This window comes from Liolophura sinensis, chromosome 6, assembly GCF_032854445.1.
Source record: "Liolophura sinensis isolate JHLJ2023 chromosome 6, CUHK_Ljap_v2, whole genome shotgun sequence".
NCBI classification, from domain to species: domain Eukaryota; kingdom Metazoa; phylum Mollusca; class Polyplacophora; order Chitonida; family Chitonidae; genus Liolophura; species Liolophura sinensis.
The window spans coordinates 60976704-60999667 of record NC_088300.1 but is presented as its reverse complement, the minus strand read 5'-3'; the positions used below and the strand labels follow the sequence as shown (position 1 = coordinate 60999667).

At 36.1% G+C, this 22964-nt stretch overlaps 1 protein-coding gene across 1 annotated transcript; it reads right to left on the bottom strand.

Annotated features, from left to right (window-relative positions):
• Positions 1-1603: 1603 nt before the first annotated feature.
• Positions 1604-22721, bottom strand: LOC135467409 (uncharacterized). Its single transcript, XM_064745183.1, is given in 33 exon segments — positions 1604-2445; positions 2765-2884; positions 3406-3584; positions 4217-4304; positions 4981-5150; positions 5303-5356; positions 5632-5757; positions 6505-6606; positions 6954-7025; positions 7027-7101; positions 7328-7436; positions 7640-7732; positions 8279-8376; positions 9390-9499; positions 10137-10331; positions 10691-10763; positions 11667-11826; positions 12338-12417; positions 13518-13742; positions 14222-14332; positions 14623-14703; positions 15093-15336; positions 15646-15723; positions 16119-16201; positions 16653-16799; positions 17179-17247; positions 17730-17854; positions 18442-18670; positions 19034-19192; positions 19615-19814; positions 20211-20381; positions 20754-21006; positions 22050-22721. Coding segments are annotated over 33 exon segments (5106 nt in total). The 3' UTR covers positions 1604-2090.
• Between the last annotated feature and the right edge of the window lie 243 nt (positions 22722-22964).

Below are 22964 nucleotides of genomic sequence, written 5' to 3'. Positions count from 1 at the left end.
TTTTCATATATTTATATCCATGAATATACACACATGTGCTGTATATAGAATACAGATAAGATATAAACAACATATAAGTTCTACATGTATAATCTAGGATATAATCTACATGCACGTGGAGGCTTCAATAGCTCTCCTACCAGTCTAACGAGCAACATTGTAATGGACTCAAGTAAAGATGCTACAAATAGAAACTTTCCCCCCAACACCGCCCCCCCCCCCAAAAAGAAATAAATAAGGAAAAAAAAAAATAATAATGAATATACATGCAGAATACACATAAAAAGAATATCCTTTAACAAAACAGTAAAATGCCATTTTTCTCGTATCACAGATGTGCACATCAAGGTCTGAATGTATAAAAATAATACCACAGATCATCACACACAAATATATATAAATATTTATTTATTTGATTGGTGATTTACACTGTACTCATGAATATTTCACTTAGAGAGCCAGCATTATAGTGGGAGGAAACTGGGCAGAGCCTGGGGAAAACCCACAGCCATCATATATATTGTAAATATATATATACTTACCCATCATGACATAATGATAAATCAATTTTATGTAGCCTGTGTCAGTTATTTTCAACATATTATAACTACACAAGACATTATCAGGATAAACATGTGCGGTACAAGGATTATAGTGTAAAGCAATGATAGTCTGGATAATGCTTTGTACACGCACTTGTGAATGCATCCATCTTGGATCAGGTAACCTTCATCCATACAAAGGGACAGTACTGGGCCGATGAGATCATAGTTAGCACGTGCTAAACACAAATCGCTTTGAGTGTGAATAACTGAAAGCGCATCACAATTGTTTGAAACTGATGATTAATTCAGAAATGCACAGCACAAAGCGCTCTGGGGAATTTGATCTGGAACTGATTTCATAGTGAACATGGCATATAATTAAGATCACAAGCACTTTTGAAATATGTGGAGATCCACTGAACCGATTGTCACTGTTGGATATGTTAAAATGTGACACAAAAAACAACTATTAATGTAATCTGATATGAGCAACACATACATAATCTTAATTTTGTCAAACATGTTATTAAATTAATGAACAATTAAAGATATGCACAAACAAACATGCTGGTGATGTAGGAAACATCTGTTCCTCTTTATAAATTAAGCATTAAATATACAATATAAATTACAGCTAAATAATGCTTTTGATAGATAGTTAGTCAACAGAATAAAGGGCGTCCACTGATCAACAGGAAAACATAGGACAAAATACAGAAGAATATTTGACTAAAAGTTCGGCTTGTTTTCCTGTGTGGGCAGGGTTACTTGACAGAAAACAAAATACCTGTAGCCATTCTCTGAAAACAAGCCATATTAAACAACAGCCTGATCTGAGTCTTGTTTAGATGCCAAATAATCTAACATGGTTAAAGAGAAGAAAAATGGTCTGCCTCACATGTACATGCACCTGGCTACTCAAAATGCTGCACACCGATTTTGAAATTTGAACTACTGTAAATCTTCAACCTTTTCAATCACTAAAGAAATTCAGTGGAATTTATGCATACAATAATTACGAAAGTGATGAAAAAAAATGATTTGTTTTTGTCACTGAAGATGCAGATTTTCCAAGAACAGTGCAAATTATTTCTGTACACCTGCTCTGTAGTTATCTTAAAATGTTTCAAATAATAAGTCGCAGTCATGGTTGAAAAGGTTGAAGAATTAGGGTAAGTGCAGGTAAATATAGGGCAAAATAATTATATTAATAGTGTATAAGAAAATAGGGGCATATAAAGTACCACATCTTAGAAAATATAAAACAGAAATAACAGTATAGGGCATAATTAAGCCAAGTGGAATGACCAAAAATATTTTGCTGCTGCCATATGACGTGATCATGATTTTAAAAAAATCTATGATCCTTTCTCAGCATTCAAGGCATAAAATATACAATATTTCTGATTTATTTATTATTTATTAAATTAAATTATCTGGGTACATGAAACAGTTCCACATGTACACGTATATAAAATTTATATAACAAGTTGCAAAACTAGGGTAGCAAACAATTCAAACCACACAAAATCTTTTAATATTGGGTTACACTGAGTATTCTGCTTCGTCCTCCCCACGAAAACCAGCATTACGATTTGCTAACTTCTTTAATGTGCTCTTCTTTTTCTTGCGTTTTGGTTTGACTTCAATGGGCTCCAAAGCCCCTTGGGGAGGAACGGGTAACCGTCTTCTGTTCAGGAACGACTCATCATCATATGTAAGCGTCGCTTCTACGTAACCCTCATTATGATCCTGTCCTAGGGGCTCTGGTCGGCTTAAACTTTTGTACGACATGTTCAGATCATCAGTATCATCATCATCATAATCAAAGTTGTCATCTTTCAACTGAGGTCGACGTAGCTTAGCTCGACTGGCTTTTCTTCCAGTAGACTTCATGCTTCTGAAAAAGAATAAATGAATCTATGAGTCTGTTATTTCTTCACATATATGTACTTCTTTTAGCCATAATATGAAAGCTAAGCGTCATCAAGAACTTGCAGTTTGTAACTTTTAAGAGTAATTCACATTACCTGTTTAAACAGTAGCTGAATGATGAAATATTTGTCACAGACTGCAATAGCAGGCTTTGCTTTCACAATCACGGCAATACTTTAATTAGTCTCAATTAATCCATTTTTTCAGATTTTCACTTTCTGAGACACTATCACCTGCAGTGGTAATATATTCAATGAGAAACAAAAACAACATTGCTAACATACCCTTTGCGTAGATCACCATACATTGATCCAGAGGTAGAATTCATTGTTGAGTTCATTGGGGAGGTCAAGGTTGCAACTCTGATTCTCTCCTCCAATCGGCTGGTGGCTGTGTCACTCAAACTGGATCAGAGGATATCAAGGTCAGGTTGAAAGATGATAAATATGAGAAAGGTTTTTAATACCCAGGGAATTTTGATTTCATATGATGCCAGTCAGTTTTCTTGGTGGAAGAAACCAGAGCACTACGGGGTAAACCACTGACCTTTGGCAAATTACTGACAAACTTTTCCCCAAGAAACATACAGTTACAATGTATTCACACCACACTGGTTATAGATCATGGTTTTGAGCAAACCTGTGACTGGCAAATGGCCACACAAGTGTTGTTGACCTCTTGTTGTCTTATGAAAGCCCCAAGAACACTGAAGGCATGGTCTTCCTATAAAATATCAATAATTCTCTTAATTGTTTTCAAATTTTCAACTATCACATCTCAAAATATAACTTTTATCAGTAGGACAAACAGTGTTTTGCATAATGATATCAAAGCCAAAATTTGAGAATTCAGGAAGTCATATATTAGTCTGCCACAAATCAGCATGTAGTGGATTTGAACTCACAACCTAGCAGTGTCTACTTACAGACTTGTGTCATCTTTATCCAGATCAGTCTTCTCCATGTCGGCATGCTCACACATGATCTGTAGTAGTCTGTTGGCCTCGTCAGGAGATCGACCAGGGAACAGTAACTTGACCACATTGGACAACTCAGACTTTCTGAATCGCCCCAGACGAATCAGACCTGATATAAACTTCAACTCCTGAAACACACAATAAATTAGTTAAACTTGTGATGTATCAAGAAAACTTTTCTTTTTTTCTATTTGTCGAGTTATTTTTAATATTGGAAATATGAATGAACAACTAGGCCTACCATGCTGTAACGGTAACAACTAACTGTTGGAGCAGAGGAAAAGGTTTCCCTAAAATCAACATCCTATTCTACATAAACACTTTAGAGTGACACAGTTTTTATCACAAAAACCCAACAGGCCATAATGTGGCTTGAAATGAAATGATGATTTGTTTATTTCTTCATTTGATTGTCGTTCAATGCCATATACTGCAGAATTATTTACTTGCGCTGTACAAGGGTAAATACGTTTATGGGTAGTATGCCCATAGTAAACTATCGACCTTTGGCACATTACTGGCAAACTCTCCCATGTTTCACAAGCTTCATATTGGTGGGAGACACAGGAGGTTTCCACGTAGCAAACTTTATGTAAGACCACACAAAGAGAACTGCTTACTGCCAATGAGCCAATCAGAGCCCCAAGAACAATGAGAGCGAATTAAATAATTCCATGTTCAAGAATGGGGCTGATGCCATGTCTGGAAAGAAATGTGCATAAACGTAATTCGGAAAGAGCTAAATTTAGAGAAGTCTTACCTGTTCCTGCATGGCCTTCATCTTCATCACCTCATACTGCTGTCTGAGACTCTCTAATGTCTGGTCACGCTCACGCTCCATCTGGTTCCTGTTAAACACGACCCGTTAACAATCTTCACCAGCATACTTTGATATGAGAGACTTTTGGGTAAGCTGATCGTATAAAACAGGCACCATTCCACGTAAAAGAACTTACTTTTGTTATGGCTGTGAACGCCCACAAAACATTTTCCGCTTACTCAAGTTGATTCCAAGTTGAGTAAAAATACATTATTCTCTGCAGTTACACTGTACAGTGCTAGTGAGCTAGCATTACAAACTATACAGAAACAGTGACAAAAAAGTACACCACTCTGACTGACCTATTAAAGCAATATGATCGTTATACCTTAATAAGTTTTACCTTCATTGCCATGAAAAGACCTTAAAAGTGATTTGTTCCTCCAAAATTATGCCCTTTCATTATATGATACCCTAATTCCTCAACCTTTTTGCATATAAAAGTGCAACTTTCAGCGCAATTAATGCACTTTTTTAATTTGATTTTGGAAACGAAATTACACTGGTGGGATTGTCCAGTTTCAGGGCTTCACCAATTGTATAATTTTATCAGTCAACACAGAATAATGCTTTTGGAATATGCTTGGATAAACACCTTGTAAACATGCAAAAAGAACTACAGTACATGTAAATAGACTTAACATGCCATAACTGGTTACAGTGCTTTAGAGTTTATTAAAGAACTATTCTCAAGTGTCATATACCTGAATTTCTCTGAAGCTACCATGTGTTTTGTCATCATCAGCATCTTCTTCACTTTTATTGAGGTTTTGTTGCGTAGTGTGCGTGATGCAGATTCTATTTCCTTTTCTTGCAGCTGACCAATCAATTGCTCTCTTTCCTGCAGGCGCTGTTGAAGACGCTGGCGTAACACCTAAACATAACACATGCATAACATGAAGCAACTCATTATGTATAGATCTGAAAAGAGCGAGTGTCTATTGAATATTTAATAAACTAAATAAAGAGGTTTATCATTAAAAAAAAACATATTCACAAAAGTGAAAACTTTACAAACTTTCTTACCTTCTCTTGTTTGATTCTCTGGGAATCAAGCTTTTTCTGCAAATTTTCTTGCTCCTGAGAAACAAAAAAATACTGATCAGTCATTAACAAAACATGAACGGTTCATAATTTAATAAAGAATTGCATGTGCAAAAGTACATGTAAGTCAGATAACAAGGACATGTTATATGTATTTGATGGAAACTAAAAAAATACACAGAAAAAACCTTCAGAAACCTACAAACTGTTGCTCACTTTAATAAAGAAAACAAGTAGTGAGTACTAGCAACTTGGGAATTCATTTTGAAGTGTAACATATGAATTTGTGGATGTAGAGAAAACTGTCCTGCCTGTTTATGAACGTCAATGACCCTCTGGCACTCTGGGTTAGAGAGTACACCCCTATCAGTCAGATCATCCATCAGGTTCAGCTTCAGGTTGTTGATGGCCTTTTGTTGCTGCTCTATCTTTGCCAACTGTGGACACAACAGTGCAATAAACAGTCAATACATTGCTTGAGACATACATACATATTAATTTATTCATTTCTTGACAGACCTTTCCATGCATGACTGGAGAGGAAGCAAGCATGAGCTGCATAACAAACTTTATAACTACATTTGTGCATGTGCAATGTGCGGAATTCGATTTTCAACTACATCTCAAACTGACAGCTATTCTTTCTGTTAAAAAAAACCCTGATTTTGTGCAACATTATATTAATCCACCTAACAAACTTTTGATGTAACACAGTGACCCAGCTAGAGGGAAGATGAATTCAGACGGAGAACCTCACTGCACATCTACATCTCTGAACCTGCCCTTTTTTCTCATTTCAACTTTATTTTGGAAATATCACACAGCGGCACCTCACTCAGCTATCTTGCTGAAGTCCCCAGAGAGGGCATTCCACATTTTACTAACACCAGTCTGACCAGTTCTTATAATATATCCCAGCTCCCAGCAACCTGCAGATGGTCCTGAGTTTCCCCCGGCCTCTGCCCGGTTTCCGTCGTATAAGCGAAATATTCTTGAGTAAGGCATAAAACACCAATCAAATATAAAATATATAAATATAATATATCCTCTCAATACTGAGCACAAAGTACATGAATGTAATTCAGAAGTGAAACATTTTTGTGATATTCTTCATCATTTGGTCTTCATCGCTAGCCAAAAAGCAAAATAAACATTTCCATATTCTGAGCAGCAACATAACCCACCTCTCTGGCCTTCTCCATCTGCAAAGTGGCTAACATGGCACCAAGTTGCTCCTCTTGCTCTTTCAAAGCTACAGCTCTTTCCTTCATCATTTCTATACGAATCTAAACAAAATAAACAACAACAAAAAAGCATTCACGTACATGTATATTGTTTACTCCTAAACTTCACTCCACACCAACAATTAACACTGTATCAAGGCTATACTTTGCCTCTGTATCAAACCCAGTCACACATACCCTCTCTCGCCCATGTAAACCATATGCCGAATCCACATCTGCACAACTTACCCACATTCCCACCCAAACCCTACCTACATTCCAGCCTAAACATTATCTACATACCCACATTCCCACCCATGCCTTACCCACATTCCCACCCACACCTTACCCACATCCCCAACCACACCTTACCCACACTCCCACCCACACCTTACCCACCCATGCCTTACCCCCTCTAATTCTGTATCAATGTCCATCCTCTGGCCCTGTATCACAGCCAGTTTCTGCTCAGTGTGACGTTTTCATCATGGCCAGCTGAACTTTCACGCCTTCTTCATCAGATTCTTCTCCATTGTTCTCCAGTGTTTGTCTCAATTTCTGTTCAAATTAAAACGGATTTGATTTATAATATTGTTATAAAATTAAAAGACAGCAGTTTTGTCTTTAGTTTAGTTTCTAGGTTTTTACATAAGCCAGGAATAATATTTATGCACAAATTATGTGATAACAGTTTCTTACATGTAACTTACATGTATGTACATCATTTGGTGACAAAAATCTCACAAAATCCATCTGGTCAAAATAAAAATTGGATTTTACATACCTTATATTCTCTATTCTGTTTCATTTGAAGCTTTTCCATTTGCTGTGACCTTTTTTCTGCAATTTCTCTTCCAACATTTTTTTTCTGTCGTAATTTATTCAGCGTAAGACTGAAAATGAAAAGATAACAATAATCTTCCCATCAAAATCTGGTAATGTACACAACTTACGACTGCCAACTGATACATAACTAGATAAATATTTGAAGAATACGCAAAGTAAAAACTAGTGAAAAAGCACTCAAGCATTAATTAACAGGAAATAAATAAACATTGTATAGGTATATAATAGAAAAATACATGTATAAACTCACCTGTTCTCCAACTGAACCATCTGTTTTTCATGTTCTTTCAGAATTTTGTCTCGTTCAGCTTCACTCATTGACAGCTGATTGTTGATGAGTTTTCTGTGCGGTGTAAACACTTCATAGTTTAGAAACATTAATAATACAATTCATATAATGCCTAGTCAGAGTTAACACTATATATAATGGTTCAAAAAGAGGATTATCATTTAAGGTGATAGACTCCGATGAAAATATATGCGAGTTTCACAAGCCATAAAATTACATGCAGATATAAAAATCGTCAAATTACAGTAAATAATCTATAATTTCATTGAATGTTTCACCGATCACCCTGCTGTACTAAGTCAGCAAAAGTCGTGAAATTTTATTTGATTAATAGTAAATTACATAATTTTTTTTTTTTAATAATTTTTCACTAACTAATCACTGTTGTCTGCTAAAATTTGCACAGCAGGGGAATTAAATGGTGAAAAATTCCATACAATTTACCTGTAATTTTGTTCCACAAATTCCACATGATCTTCAGCATTTCCGACTTAAAATTGGTGGGATTTGTAACGGTTGTGTTGTTGCATGATGTACTTTCCATATCAAATTATAGAAAGAGAAAAGAGAATGTAAGATAAATAAATGCTTAGTACTAACTGAACCACATTTGTTTCATGTTCTCTGAGCTGTTCTTGTTCTAACCGCTCCTCTTCTCTTCTCTGTGAGGCTTCCTGTTTATTCTTAATCAATTTTTCCTGAAAAAACAAAACAAAACACAACCATGATATATGTCACTGCAAGAAGGATAAGGTACCAATTAACCAGATCCATTTCTTCAATCCATTTCCAAGTCAGCGAATACAAGGGAATTTATTTCAGAAAGCTGAATGCCTCATGTGGTTTTAGTTTTGACTGTGCTAGCTTAGTCAATTTGCCTTATTCTAAATTTAAATTACTAAAAGTGAGATATTCTCGTCTTTGCAATTTTAAATCTGGAGGTTTATTCTGTGCCCGATGGGTCAATGGTCAATCTAAAAATCCCCTGTCCCAGGTAAGGATAAAACCCTCACCCCATGTGTCAATGGTCAGTGGTTAACCATTGAGCCACACCCTGCTTCCATCTCAACTTGGGTCTATTTATATGGAGCTGTCACGTTTGACAGGTTCATTATTTTCCAACTGCTGTATTAATTTTTGCAAAAATGATGTCATCCAGGATTATGTTTATTCTCAATTTGCCTTATTCTAAATTGAAATTTCTAAAACTGAGATATTCTCTTGTCTTTGCAACAATGCTTAAACGTAAAACCATCAGTAACAACTTTTGATCAGTAACAACCTTTGAATAATCTGTCTTGGCTGCAGCTTTTAGTCTGGAGGTTTGTTCTGTGCCCGATGGGTCAATGGTTTCCTCCCCCTATAAACCTGGTCTCATATTTATCATCCAATCTATGACTTAAGTCATCAATTGCAAGTGGTATAAAGGCCAAACTCAGAACGAGACACAACTCTTGTATTTGATAAAGAGTCAGTGTATAAATTTTAAACTTCCTAGAGCAAAATATTTTAGCTGTAAATGTGGTTGAAATTTTGACTGAAGCCTTAAGACGTTTGGTGTCTATGGGTCCTGACCATCGTCATTTAAGTGAAAAATTCTTGAGCATCATGTTCAACACCAATTAAATACATAAATAGTTAAATGAAGTAGATGTGAATTCTGAAGAGAAAATAAATGACAATAATTTACTTTTTCCACTCATTCACTCACCCTGAGTTTTTGTCTCTGAGCCTCTCTCTCTGCTTGCTGACTATTCTTCATTCTCTCTGTGTCTTGTTCATGTTGTTTCAGGATTTTCCTCACCTGGTCATCTGTTAGGTCTGGATTTACAAAATGTACAAATCATTGAGTTTTTCACTAACTGATCACCTAACAACAGTACTTAGGTGAAAAATGCCGTCAAGTTATTGTCACTAACAGTAAACCACACATAACTTCACCTACATATTCTTGTGTATGCGGTGGGAGTTAGTTTTACACGTGGAGGAAATCGGAGTAGCCGGGATAAACAGGCTGCCATTGATAAATGACGGATGAACTTCTCACTTAATTGTGAGGTGCAGTCTTTACATGACTCATTGGCAGAAGACAAGTTCAATGGAACGAAAGACCAGCCCCAGCAGTGATGTCAAATGCTACATGGAACAACGAGAGCGAGGAAATCTAGAAATCCCCTGTCCCAGGTTAGGATAAAACCCTCACCCCATATGTCAATGGTCAGTGGTTAACCACTGAGCCACACCCTGCTTCCATCTCAACTTGGGTTTATTTATAAGGAGCTGTCATGTTTGACAGGTTCATTATTTTCCATGGTATCATGAGAACTGCTTGGAAAAAAAAGATCATACCCTACTGGAAAGTCTAAAGACTCATCACACTGTGATTGGTTTTAAAAATGTGCTTTTCGTGCCATATTTTGGAGCAAATACAGTAATTCCTTTGCGCTGATCTTTTTACCTGTTTCTGCCTTGAGTTTCTCTAGTGTCTGGTCCTCCATAGTTTGCATCTGCCTCTCTGTCTGCTGACCCAGTGATTTCCTTAGACTCTGGAGTTCAGCCGCATGTTCCATGTCCATCTCACTCTCTATTTCATCTTTCTCACTGCGGATCTCTGACATCTTCTGCTGCCGTGCTCCGATGTATGACAGCGGATCTTCAGTGAAGAACAGAATTGCACAATATACAAAAACATACCAGTAAACACTGTCACAGCATACCTTTTCTGATGTAACATTCTCATTCCTCTGGACCATTTTAGCTTGATTTCCGCATTAATTCCCACAAAAACATTTTTATATTCAAATATCAAAAAAATCAAAGATATATGTAGAAATAGTCCATCTTATGATACTTGATTAAGTTTATAACTTTCCAATAGTAAATTTGAGGCACAAACAAAGATATAGGGCAAGAAATCCTTTTCAATGGTAACCATGTATTAGTCTATTCTTTTATCAGTTAGGTTAATGAATCAATTGTGCCTGAAATGGTAAGGTTTTCAAATGGACTTACCCACAGGACCATCTGTTTGCTGTTCTTGATTCTTCTTGTTGAAATTATTCAGTTCTTCTTCCTGTTTTTTAGCCTATAAATACAAATGAAATGACTGAGAAACTAGAAAAGGTGTGTCATTTACCACAGTACAATAGTGTCATTTTGGTGTTGTAGGAATGACATTTGCCTTTGACCTACATGTAAATGTCATATTCCACATACAATGCCCTAAATCACCTAAAAATTCCACCACAAAAGAGCATTTTTAGAGGCAAATAAATGTCATGAGATTAATTCTGGTGCTTAAACTTACATTTTCCTAGTGGAATATCATCCCACCTTCCAAACACCTCTCAAATCACCTTTCTAAACTTAATAGAACTCTCAGAATCCGGAAAAATGAGCAACTTAGTAATGCATGAAATTTTAGGTTATTTATTTACACACAAGTTACCAACCAGTAACACAGTACAATGAAATACATATGACACTTTCAGCATCATAGAAAACCTGTCATATTTACAGATCTAGGGATCTTTGTGGCACGGTTAGATTGCTAGCGCGGCATAATGACCCAGCAGTCTCTCACCAATGCAGTCGCTGTGAGTTCAAGTCCAGCTCAAGCTGGCTTTCTCTCCGGTCGTATGTGGGAAGGTCTGCCAGCAACCTGCGGATGGTCATGGGTTTCCCCCGGGCTCTGCCCGGTTTCCACCCACCATAATGCTGGCCGCCATCATATAACTGAAATATTCTTGAGTACTGCGTAAAACACCAATCAAATAAATAAATAAATATTTACAGATCTGAATATGATGTGGTATTATAATTTGATCGTATTTTGTGTTTCTCTTAAAATAATGTTCCTACATGTAGGTAAACTAGATGGCTTAAATCATCTTTCAAGGCAACCCAGTAAGAATAAATTTGTTTGTTATGTACACCATCAAATACTGTATTTCACATATTAACTACAACTGTAACAATAAAGGTCTACCAGTTCAGCTAGTTTCTTGGCCTTGAGGGCACTCAGCCTCTGATGCAGTTCCTGCTCCTGCTTTGTCCGCTCCCTGTCCATCTGATTCTTCAGCTGTAACATGTCAGACTTCAGCTTCTCAATGTACTGCTCGGCTGATGCTGCAGACATGGCTCTCTTCCTGTCAAACATCAAAGTTAAACTAATTAACACACAGATACTATTTCTGAAAATATTAAAAATACACATTGACTACAACAAAATCAGTTGATTTTTTCACTGACAACAGTAGAAGTAATGATGATGCATTTGACAACACCAGTTTAATAAAATTATTGTTTTATGGACGAGTCTATTCTAACAAGTCCAAAAATAGAATACAAATAAAACTGAAAATCCATCTTTTGTCAGATTATGATGTCTTCAGAGATTTTCCTGCTTTTCAAGGATTTCCGATCACATCAATATTGTCTTTAACAGAATCAACTACTAGTACCGTCCGCATTTCTCACAAATTATTTGACTTTCAGTTTTATTTTTATACCCAGCCCCAAAACTGAGGAGGATTTATTCTGCCAATTGGTGTGGGTGAACACACCAAATGAACAATTCAGGCCAAGCCAGGAAGGACTCCAACATTTTATGAAAACACACCATAGTATCAACACATGAAAACAGCACAAGAGACATACTTTTTTATGTCCTTGATGGTCTGTAACTGGTGACCGGCCATGGTGTTCAGGATATCACTCTCATCATCCTCCTGCATATCCTGGTCAAAAGTTAACAATGATGGCAATGAAAGTCTGAGCATTAACCTCAATGTTAACAATGATGGCTATGAAAGTCTGAGCATTAACCTCAATGTTAACAACGATGGTCTGAGCATTAACCTCAATGTTAACAATGATGGCAATGAAAGTCTGAGCATTAACCTGTGTTAACAATGACGGTAATGAAAGTCTGAGCATTAACCCTATGAAAGGTCTAACTCAAAGTGACAATGAGTCCATAAACAACTATCACTTCTGCATGAAAGTCTAAACAAATATCATGATTAAAATCTTAACAATCAGCATGAAAGTGTAAACAATGGTTAAAATGAAAGTCCAAGCAATTATCACAATCAAAGTCTAAATAACAATGTCTAAACAGAGTCTAAACAGTAATCACTATATATATCGGGTGGCCATAAAAAAATGGGCCGTACTTTGATGCTGCTTTGCTCCAATATCCTTTGTTCAAACCCTTTCAAACTTTAGACATTCAAATGGCATGATTTTGTTAATACACTGACCAATTTTCAAGGTCATAGCTTAAGTAGACTGTACACAGGATTAAAATGAAAACATAGCCTCAAAAATGCACGTTTCGAGGACCTACATTGCATCACCTGTCAAGTGTCATAAGGGTCGTACAGGGAAAAATTCACTGAGGATGACTAAAAAGCATGCATCGAGGACTGCTGGAAAAGAAATTACTCTTACGGAGATTCAGGATTCAGTCAGTTCATGGAAGAAACGTTTGCACGCCGTCTACTGAGAAGATGTATAAAGTAATCAACAATCATGATGAAAATCTTAACAAATCATAACCATGAAGGAGTAAATTAGAATCATTAACATTTAAATCTAAATAATATGGTGAATGTCTAAGTAGTAATGTTTGATGAAAGTCTAAGCAAATTCAAGTTCAAATAACTACCTGTGCATTCCTGAAATTGAAGGAAAAAAACCTACACAAACACTATTATAAATACAGTTATTACCTAAAATATGTTAACTACATGTTTAAACTTAATGATCTGTGTATGTTTGCAGAGTAACACCCATTTTAACGCAACCTAATTATTTGAGAGCAGGTAAAACTCACACTGGCATGAGCAAGTGCCCTCCTCCTTGCTAGTTTCTCCTCCAGACTCATTCTCTGTCTGGAAATCTCATCGTCATACATCTTGTCTATGGCCGCCTGCACCTTCTGGTGCTCCTTTATCAACCAATCAGCTTGCTGCTCGTTCAGCTTACCCTGGCTGACCGTTTCGTTGATAAGCTGCTGCTGTAATTCTTTCAAACCCATTCTCTTCCTAACAGCATATTCCTGGATAAACCAATGAAAAAGATGCGTTAATGCCACATATGGTCACGAACGATTATGGGTATATCAACATCATATGTTGGAAGGTAGATGTAATTGCACATGCACTGTGTAATAATGTACATAATTATAAAACCATATTTTTATATACTTCATATATTACACAGATACTACATATACATTCTTTTCCTTGAATCACTGAAAAGACAATCACTTATCCTGTGTCAAATAATCACAATATAATGTTAAAAGCGGATTATTTTATGTGAAACACTTAAAAACACTTAGGAAAATCCTGAATGCTGATCTCTTAATGTTATTAATATTGTACAAAAATAATAAAGAAGCCAAAGAGTTACAGAGTTGAGAATTTGAATCTTAATAGCAAAATATATGTAGGAGGTTTTCTTGGTACACCTTGTGCACATCTAAAAACACTAAAAGCTCACAAAGAAATTGTCAGCTAGCTTCATGTTTTTTACCTTTCTCAGTTTCTCTGTTAACTCGTCCTGCTCCAATTTCAGCTTATAGGTGACCTCGTTTTGTTCTGACTCATGCTGCTGGTCCATCATATCCATCAGCTCACGGCGATCCTGCCAATCAGTTTATGTATTTATTTCTTTGTTTCAATCTGCACTACAAAAACATTTCAGGTATGTGATGACGATCAGGTTCATGGATTAAAAAACAACAAATCTTCACCAGGTACCTTCCTAACGGGCTCTAAAGACTACTTCACCTCACCAGTTAAAGAATACTCTTCTGAGAAATCCCATAATTGTACTTGGTCAGTAAAGGGTCCTCCTTCAAAATCAAAGTTAATATAACCATGGTTGATCGGATAATTATATTTCTAACCATTTCTGACTTTAATGCCTCTCACCTTCTCCTCCATGGCAGCTGTCTCCTCCACCACTCTCCGCTTCTCTTCACTCTGATGCTTGATCAACTCAGACAACTTATTCTATCAAAGAATGATGTACATCACATAAGATATCACACACTGCTGTAGAAACAACACAACTATGTATATAACACTGACTGATACAAAATCTATGACTACATACAGATATTTAGCAAAATCCTTTTTTTTTTTGCTCATCATCCATTTTTTTTTACCATCAATCAAATGGTCACTACGTTCAGCCTATTAAAATTATTGGACATTTTATTCTAAAAATTTCTCAACAGAATCAAAGGTTATTGTACATGATTTTTTTTTACCCCAAAACAGGACTAAACAACCTGAAAACATCACTTTCACAGAGTTTTATATTGTGATTTAGTGAAAGGGATCACGTCTTAATTAAAACTCAGCCATAGATCACAGCCATAATATTTAAAAAAACTAACCTTGTTTTTTATGCTGATATCCTTGAAGATAATATTTGAGTCCAGTCTGTATTCCTCTGCTAACCTCTTTTCAAGGTTGCGCTCATTAGCTTGAAACATCCCTACTGCTTTGTCCTCTGTGTCCTTGGTGATATCGTTGTTGACTCTCAATCCCCGGATCAGTAACACGCTGGCGTCATTCATGGATTTGTTACGCTCGGCCTCTATCTCTGTATCCACGGTTATCGTACTCAGGATATCCAGGCTTGGGGCAAGGGAATTTATCTTTATTTTAAAGTCATTTTACACTGTTTCTGATATTTTCTTTGGCAAGAGCACAAAATCCTAGAGACGGAAACATTCACCTTTTTTTAATATTTGATATTCTCAAGAATTTTTCACCTTTACAATGGAAGTCAGACTTATGGGTAGAGGGCGATAAATCACCAAAAAAAATAATACCAATATATTTTCTACTCAGCAAATTTGGGTACTACTCCTTTTGGCACCTTCTAAACCACATGACATCTTTGCAAAGTGTAAATATATAAGATGTGATTAATTTTTAACTCACTTGTCAATTTCTCTGTACATCTGTAATTTATCCTTCAGTGCCAGAACTGAAACAATGCTATCATTTACTCCAACCATGCTGAAACAAAGATAACAATGTCATTTATATAACTTTATATCCAGCTGGCAATTAAACAACTCCCAGAATAAGTTCTTTCCATGAGACTGCCTAACTAAAACTGAAATCCGTGTAAAATGTATTTAGCCATCAACAGATTTGCAGATGAAGAAAACTCTTTTTTTTTTATCTTTGTATTTTCTATTACATATACTAACATCTCAATGCAAAGCTGAGCATGGATGACTGAGTTAGATTTGGAAGCAGTGACCTCAGCTAAGGGTCTTTAGGAACAATGCTTTATATCGCTTGGTCTATGATCAGGTCAAATGATTTTACAATGTGCCTATTTGTCTATTAACATTTCGATCTACCCTTCCTTATACACCACTTTTCATTCTGTTTTGTTGTTTTACCTTAAATCAGTTATGGTATTGCCACCTTTTCTCATGTACGAGGAATCAACTAACAGACGATTTCCTTTGTCTTTCACCATGTCCTGAGGGAAAAAAAAGAGTATATGTTGAAAGAAAAAAAAAGCATAAACAATAATAGAAATTGTCTAAATAAACCTAAACAATTAACATTTGAAGTGATCGAGACTCCTTGTTATATTTAACTTACCCTTATTATATTTACCACATCATGTTATCACAGTAATTTTAGGTAGTTTTCAGCTTTGTTAATCACAGAAATAAAGGAATTATTATGTAGGCTAATTCCTCAACCTTTTCGAATGTGAAAGACCAACGTTCAGTGCAATTCATGCACATTTTTGTTTTGGAGACAAAACTACATTGGTTGGATTGGCCAGTTTCTGAGCTTCACAAAAAGTATAATTAAAGTATTCATTCAACACAGAATATGCTTGAATAAACACCTTGCAAACATGTGAAAATGTTGAAGTACTGTAGTAATACTTGTGAAAATACAGCTCACCAATAACTTACATCAACAGCTGAATTAGGAGTTATGGAGCCTGTGAGGTTTTTCTTGCAAACACGAATAAGAATAAAGATGATGAGGATGACCACCAAAGCACCGACGATCAGGGCAATGAAAAATGTGAGAGCTGCCAAGCCCTGCTGGTAGAAAATCTACAAATATAAAAGAAATACACATGTATAAAGTTAAGTGTATCGCTTTTAAAGCCAACATGCATTGGGCAGTTATTATGCAGTTCACAAATAAGCTAAAGATTTCTGACTGAAACATCATCAATTTCCAGAAAACATCTAATTTAACTGGATTTTTGTGAACATATTTTGGCACAAAAATATCAGTTGTACCCCTTCGTACGATCCAGTTTAGTTATCTCCCCTTGCATTTGAATACCTCTATACCTATCCAATACTGAATATATCTGCATGAACGGACATATGTGTATTATTTAGTTCAGTTTAAATTTTATCACGGCACAAGAATCTATAAAACTAAAATATTGCATGAAATCATGAATGGTACAAAAATACAAACTGATGTTTCAACAATAAATTCCCTCAGGATGCAGGCATATCCCTTCAGTTCAATGGCAGCTTCAGGTGGCTGAATAAGGAATGGAAAATAAGAAATGAGTTAATAATACCTCACCACAGTGTTACCTTCATTTTGACTTTCTAAAAAAATCCATTTAAGGTTAGGTTTGACTTAATTTATATATGTACATTATTTCAACTGACAACAGTTACAATATACACAGTTTCTTTATGATATTTAGTTTTTTAAATTTATTTGATTGATATGTTTATACCCTATCCACTAATACTTTTTTATTACATGACTCTGGGGGGTGGATGAAGTAACTAGGCAAAGCCCACAGAAAACCATGTAACCTTATCAGATTGTTGGCAAAAATTCTGAAGTAAAGTAGAAGCCTAAGCAGTGTGAAATGGAATCTAAAATGTAACAATATTAGTGATGATCTCAAGCATTTTACACTTTGAAAAACTACGCCAACAATGATATTTTCAGCAACATGTGTATATGCATAAATTCAAAAGTTTTACAAAAGTAAATTACCAACTTACATAGGAAGCACTGTCATATGTATAGAATGTCACACTCGCTTCATAATACACAAGTTTCAGATCTTCATTGACTTCATCCTCGTCATCTGTAACGGCTGAATACCTCAAGGTCATATTTTCACCAGCTGAAACACAAAATAGCAACAGTCAAATACTTACATTATTATACCTCAGCAATGCAAAGCCCTGTTCACAAAGTGTTATTTGTTACACCAATGTACACAGTTCAACAAGCTTTAACGCATGATGTTCAATTTTATTTGTATACTAAAAATCAAACGAAACATAGCAAGTCACACTACATAACTTTAAGGCCTGACCACACTGAAAGTACAGACAAACTTGTGATCCTACATCTAATTTCTGCGTTATCAGAAAAAAAGCAACACAACTTGATTAAACAAAATTATCTACATCTAGTTTCCTTGTTATAAGGAAAACAACTAAAAGCCTGATAAAATTTGATCTGAACAAGCTTTGATGGACTATTTACAATTTCCCCTTAAAATGATATTAATGTACATGAAGTTACTGATTACACCTGACTTCATTATAGAGTTTCTTGTCAGTAAATTATATTCCAAAAAATGTCAAATGACACATTAAATTTATGGCATTTACCTGAAGTTGGCGATTCTATGTCATAATGACATCAACACAACTATGTTCGACTCGGCACTTCTGGCTGATATTCATAGAGTATTACACTCACATGGTAAATTTGGAGCAGTGAAGAGGAAATTTCTATTCTTGTTGAACACGACAAGGTTGGATCCGGCTGGACCGCTGTTGTAGAAAAAGTTGTCCACAGTGCTAGCCTGCATTCCAGGTAAGGAGTTGTCACGAAGCCGCAGATTGTATGCTGAGAGGCTGGAAGATGAGGGCTGTTCAACAACAACCTCAAACAGTACCTTGTTGGGGTTCGATGTGCCATCTATTAACTAAAAGACGAGGGTTTGGCAAAGTCTCTTCTTTTTCGACCCATCAATTTTACCTCAAAAGTCACTTGAAATGCAGTATTTTGCGTATTTTTTGGAAGCGATTTTCATGCCTAATGTTTCATTTATTTATTTGCTTATTCAACTTCAGACTCATTAATTTTTGACTTGATGTTTTATGGTGGTCAGTTTTTGGGGTGGAGGAAAACATAGTTCTCAGTGTAACTCTGAATTTTTCTCTCTAATGATCAAATTCATGAAACATTTTCATTAAAAGTTGAATGACTTTTCACTAGTTGTGAAAAGTTACATGGCCAATATACAGGATTCTTTACAAAAATCATGGGTTATCATGAGTTTTCTCACCTGTACAGATTTAGACAGAGTCAGAGACTTGATCAGTGTCACACTTGTGGACAGGAATGTGGTTGATGTTCCAAACATCTGACCCTGCAGCTGACCTAGGAGTGACATTGGCAGGTTAGCGGGAGGGTTAGGGTTAGATGATGACACACGGAAGCTGATCTGAAAGAACAACACCACCAAGATATATATACCTGTTCATATACATACATACTGGTAGGGTGATATTTATCACCGGTATCACAAGTTATCAGAAACTCAGTAATCTAAGTAAATTAAACAACTCAACAAAATTACAAAAAGGCAAGTAAAAAAGTTAAAAATGAACAAAATTCCGCATTGAGGTCACGTAAAATTAAAATGAACACGAACAGGCAGCAATTTGTTTAATTCATTTCTTTCTTTGCTATTGGACTTCACTGATATAATTTTACATATTCTGACCAGGTTATCAGTATAACAGATCTTACAAATGCATCCTTTTTTATACAACTTTTCTGCGAAGAAAAACAGGTTGTCAGACAACAGATTAAAACAATATTTTGTGAGAACAGCCCTGGCTAACTCAGGTTGATTCCACCTACTGTAATTGTGATAGGTGTGTTAACAGGATTAAGGCTTGGGTTGTAGAAAGTTCCCAGAAGCACTGTGTCTGACACAGTCGTGGCACGCCTGCGGCGGGAATAGTCGACTGGTTTGTCTGTCACTGTGATACCGGATGGGGAATCAACGGAAACCGGAGCAACAGACAAGGACAGACCGGCAGTTGTATCTGTGGTACCATCTGTAACAAAAGTGTGCAGAGCTGAGTTATTTCTGGTCACATCCAGCACTATGAATGATGCTCTCAGACTTGATTCACAGGTACATACCAGTTTACCAGTATTAAAAGGAGAACAATTTACATCGTTTTATCACACTTACTTTTTTTCCACGACAATCACAGACTTACCAGAACTTTTCTTTACTTTATTTGAATGTAAAGCATGTAAGGTGAATAAATCACTTCTATGTACCAAGATACATGTCTTATATATATTTTTTCTTTCTTAGAAACACACACTTATATGTTTCAAACTGATTGCTTTTGTTCAAACCTGTTGATTTTTATATCTTACTTTTGTATTGTAAAAATTGCAGCATATTTCTAGATCTAAGATTATCTGTAAATTCATTTTACCCATTTTAACATGCAGCCCTGTAAGTTTTCCCTTTCCCATGACAATGCTGATTTCCATGGTGACCGGATAACCCAGTGGTAACTCAGGGTTCAGATTGGGTGGGTTAACAGTCACTACAGGAGATTTTGTGTTCAGTCCGAAATAATCAAATGTCTTCTTTATTTCAGGAGCTGTAAATAATTAATTAAATGGATATATATTAGAGCTGTGGTTAAACACAAGCAAAAACAGACATTATACAGACTGCGTTGGTTACAGTATGTAATTGGATTCTTGTGAAGCCATGAAAATGAACTGTACATGAAACGATGATGTGTAAATTCACCAAATCAAAAGCTATCTATTTTCAATTTATACTGAAAAGTGAAAGGTTTGAATATTAAGAATTTTTTTTAGGTCACTGGTTTTTCAGTAAGTAGGTAGCTTACCCTAAACAATCAACTTTTTATTTCACGCCTTAAGTTTCTAAACATTTGCTATTGATCATTCCCAATTCATCTTTGATTAGACACTAATCAGGTAGCAGGTAGCTGTAACATTACCTGATCGATTTCCATCAAAGTAAGCCAGGTGTACATTTATTGGAATGACATGGTTCAGTTCCACTGTGTCCTTAATCACACCCTGAGTGATGATGTATAGGGAGTGTGAGGCGTTGAGGGTCAGGCCTGTCAGGCCTGTGGAGGCCAGATCTTCTCGGCTTATCACCGCAGATGAGGAATTATCAACCAGAGATGTACCGACAAAGTACTGGATAGGTCCTGCAGTCAAACTATTACCAAGCATGACCTGGACCTGACAAAAAAAAACAATTACACGTGATGACAAAAAAAAATTACATGTGCACACACAATCAGGTGATATCAATCAACTCACAATTGTTCAGTTGGATGTGCTTATACAGTACATGTGCATTATTAAGGCAGAAGCAGGAGCTGCCATGTAAGTGATAGAGCCCATGGGTTGATTCCACAAAGCCATTTCTGACTGAAGTTAAAAATTTAAAAACTCTTTATGATTCTTAGTTTTTGATACTGGAGGTTGAAATCTTGACACATCTGAAGAGAACATCGATGAGGTGGACTAAATATTAAGTTTAAAGCCCCAAATAAGCTTATAATCGCATTTCAAACCTTGATTTAAGTCTGAAATGGCTTTGTGGAATTGGCCCCAGGGCTCAGTCTGAAGTAAATCAAAATCGTTAACCTTGGTTCTACCTGGCTTGATGCTCAGCACGAAGGGTTGGCCCTGTGTAAATTTTGATGTATCGTATGATAGGATGGGACACTGTGTTTGATGACATCATCACGATATAAGACCAGAAATACTTAGAATAATATTTCATGTTGTTGAAAGTGACATTTTTTAAACCCTGATCAAACAAAACAATTAAACAAAAGCAAAATGAACAAGGAAAACAAAAATACAAACTAACAGAACAAACAGACAAAAAAATAAACAAGACAAACAAATGAATAAAAAACAAATGTTCTGCCACATGTCAGAATCCATAATTTTCTCTGTATTAAGTAATGAAAAGAAACAGAACTCAACTTGGGACTCCATCGTAACTCCTTTTGTAAGATTTTAGAGTTCATTTTTTTTTTACCCAAGATGGAGCATGGCAAGAAAAGCTAACATATGTACATGCAATTTAGCCACAGTATACTAGCAACAGGTCAACTAATTAGAAGCCTATCCCCTACTAACACACCAAGCATACAAAGCAAAGACTGTCAAGTCTTCAGCATGACCCACGTGGATTTGAACCCATATCCCCTGCTGATGAGGCACAGATATATGTACACTGTACCCATACAACATGGTTATATACTTACTTGTGTATCCTCCGCTGGGTCTGTAGCATCAAGGCCTACAGCCACTTCTATGACGATATCAACTTGGTCAGCAGCCTCCACTTCTGACAAACTGGACCTTATATTTACTTTCAAATCAGCACCAAGGTATGCCACGATTGAGGTTAAATTTAGAATGGGTGTTGCCTGGTTCAGACTATCATAAACAACTGCTGAAATCTCCATCAATGGCAAATCATCCACAAATTCGGCTGTCATGTTGAATTTCCATGTTAAAGTAAAATAACCATAACCAGATCCCACTAGTGCATCACCAAAATTATACTTAATTAAGTTAGTGGCCTGGACATCAACACTGTTGATATTGAAACTATTAAGAAAGCCTTCCTTTGAAAATGAAACTTCACGTGGAAAATCAACTCCTTGGTTCGCTGAAGAGAAAACCCTGTCAGGATAGTTCAGCTGAATTGCAAGTCCTGTGACATTAGCCAAAACTTCCACACCAAGCTCAAGGAGAATTGTCTCCCCTGAGTAGAGAGCCGGTGTTCCACTGACAGAATCCACAGTAGTCGTAACATTAAGCTGTGCTGTAATGTTTTCTGACGTTCCATCAATCACATGTTTTCCTGCACCCACATTTTGTAGGTTGAACTCTGCGACAAGGCAGAACAGTAATACAGCAGCTGACTTCATCTTCAAGTTTAATCTAGATTCCCCATCACCAAAGCTGTAACCAAGAAAAAAATATATGCATTAGCATGCTGTAATTCTTTTGAAAAAAAAAAAAGAAACCTCACAAGATTAACCCTGATTCTCCATCAAAAAAGCTGAAACCAATAAAAAAAATACTAGGATGCTATGATAAATTTGTAAAAAAAAAATATATACACATCGTGACATGGACAAATCGACATCAAATGACCTACCAAAATCCAC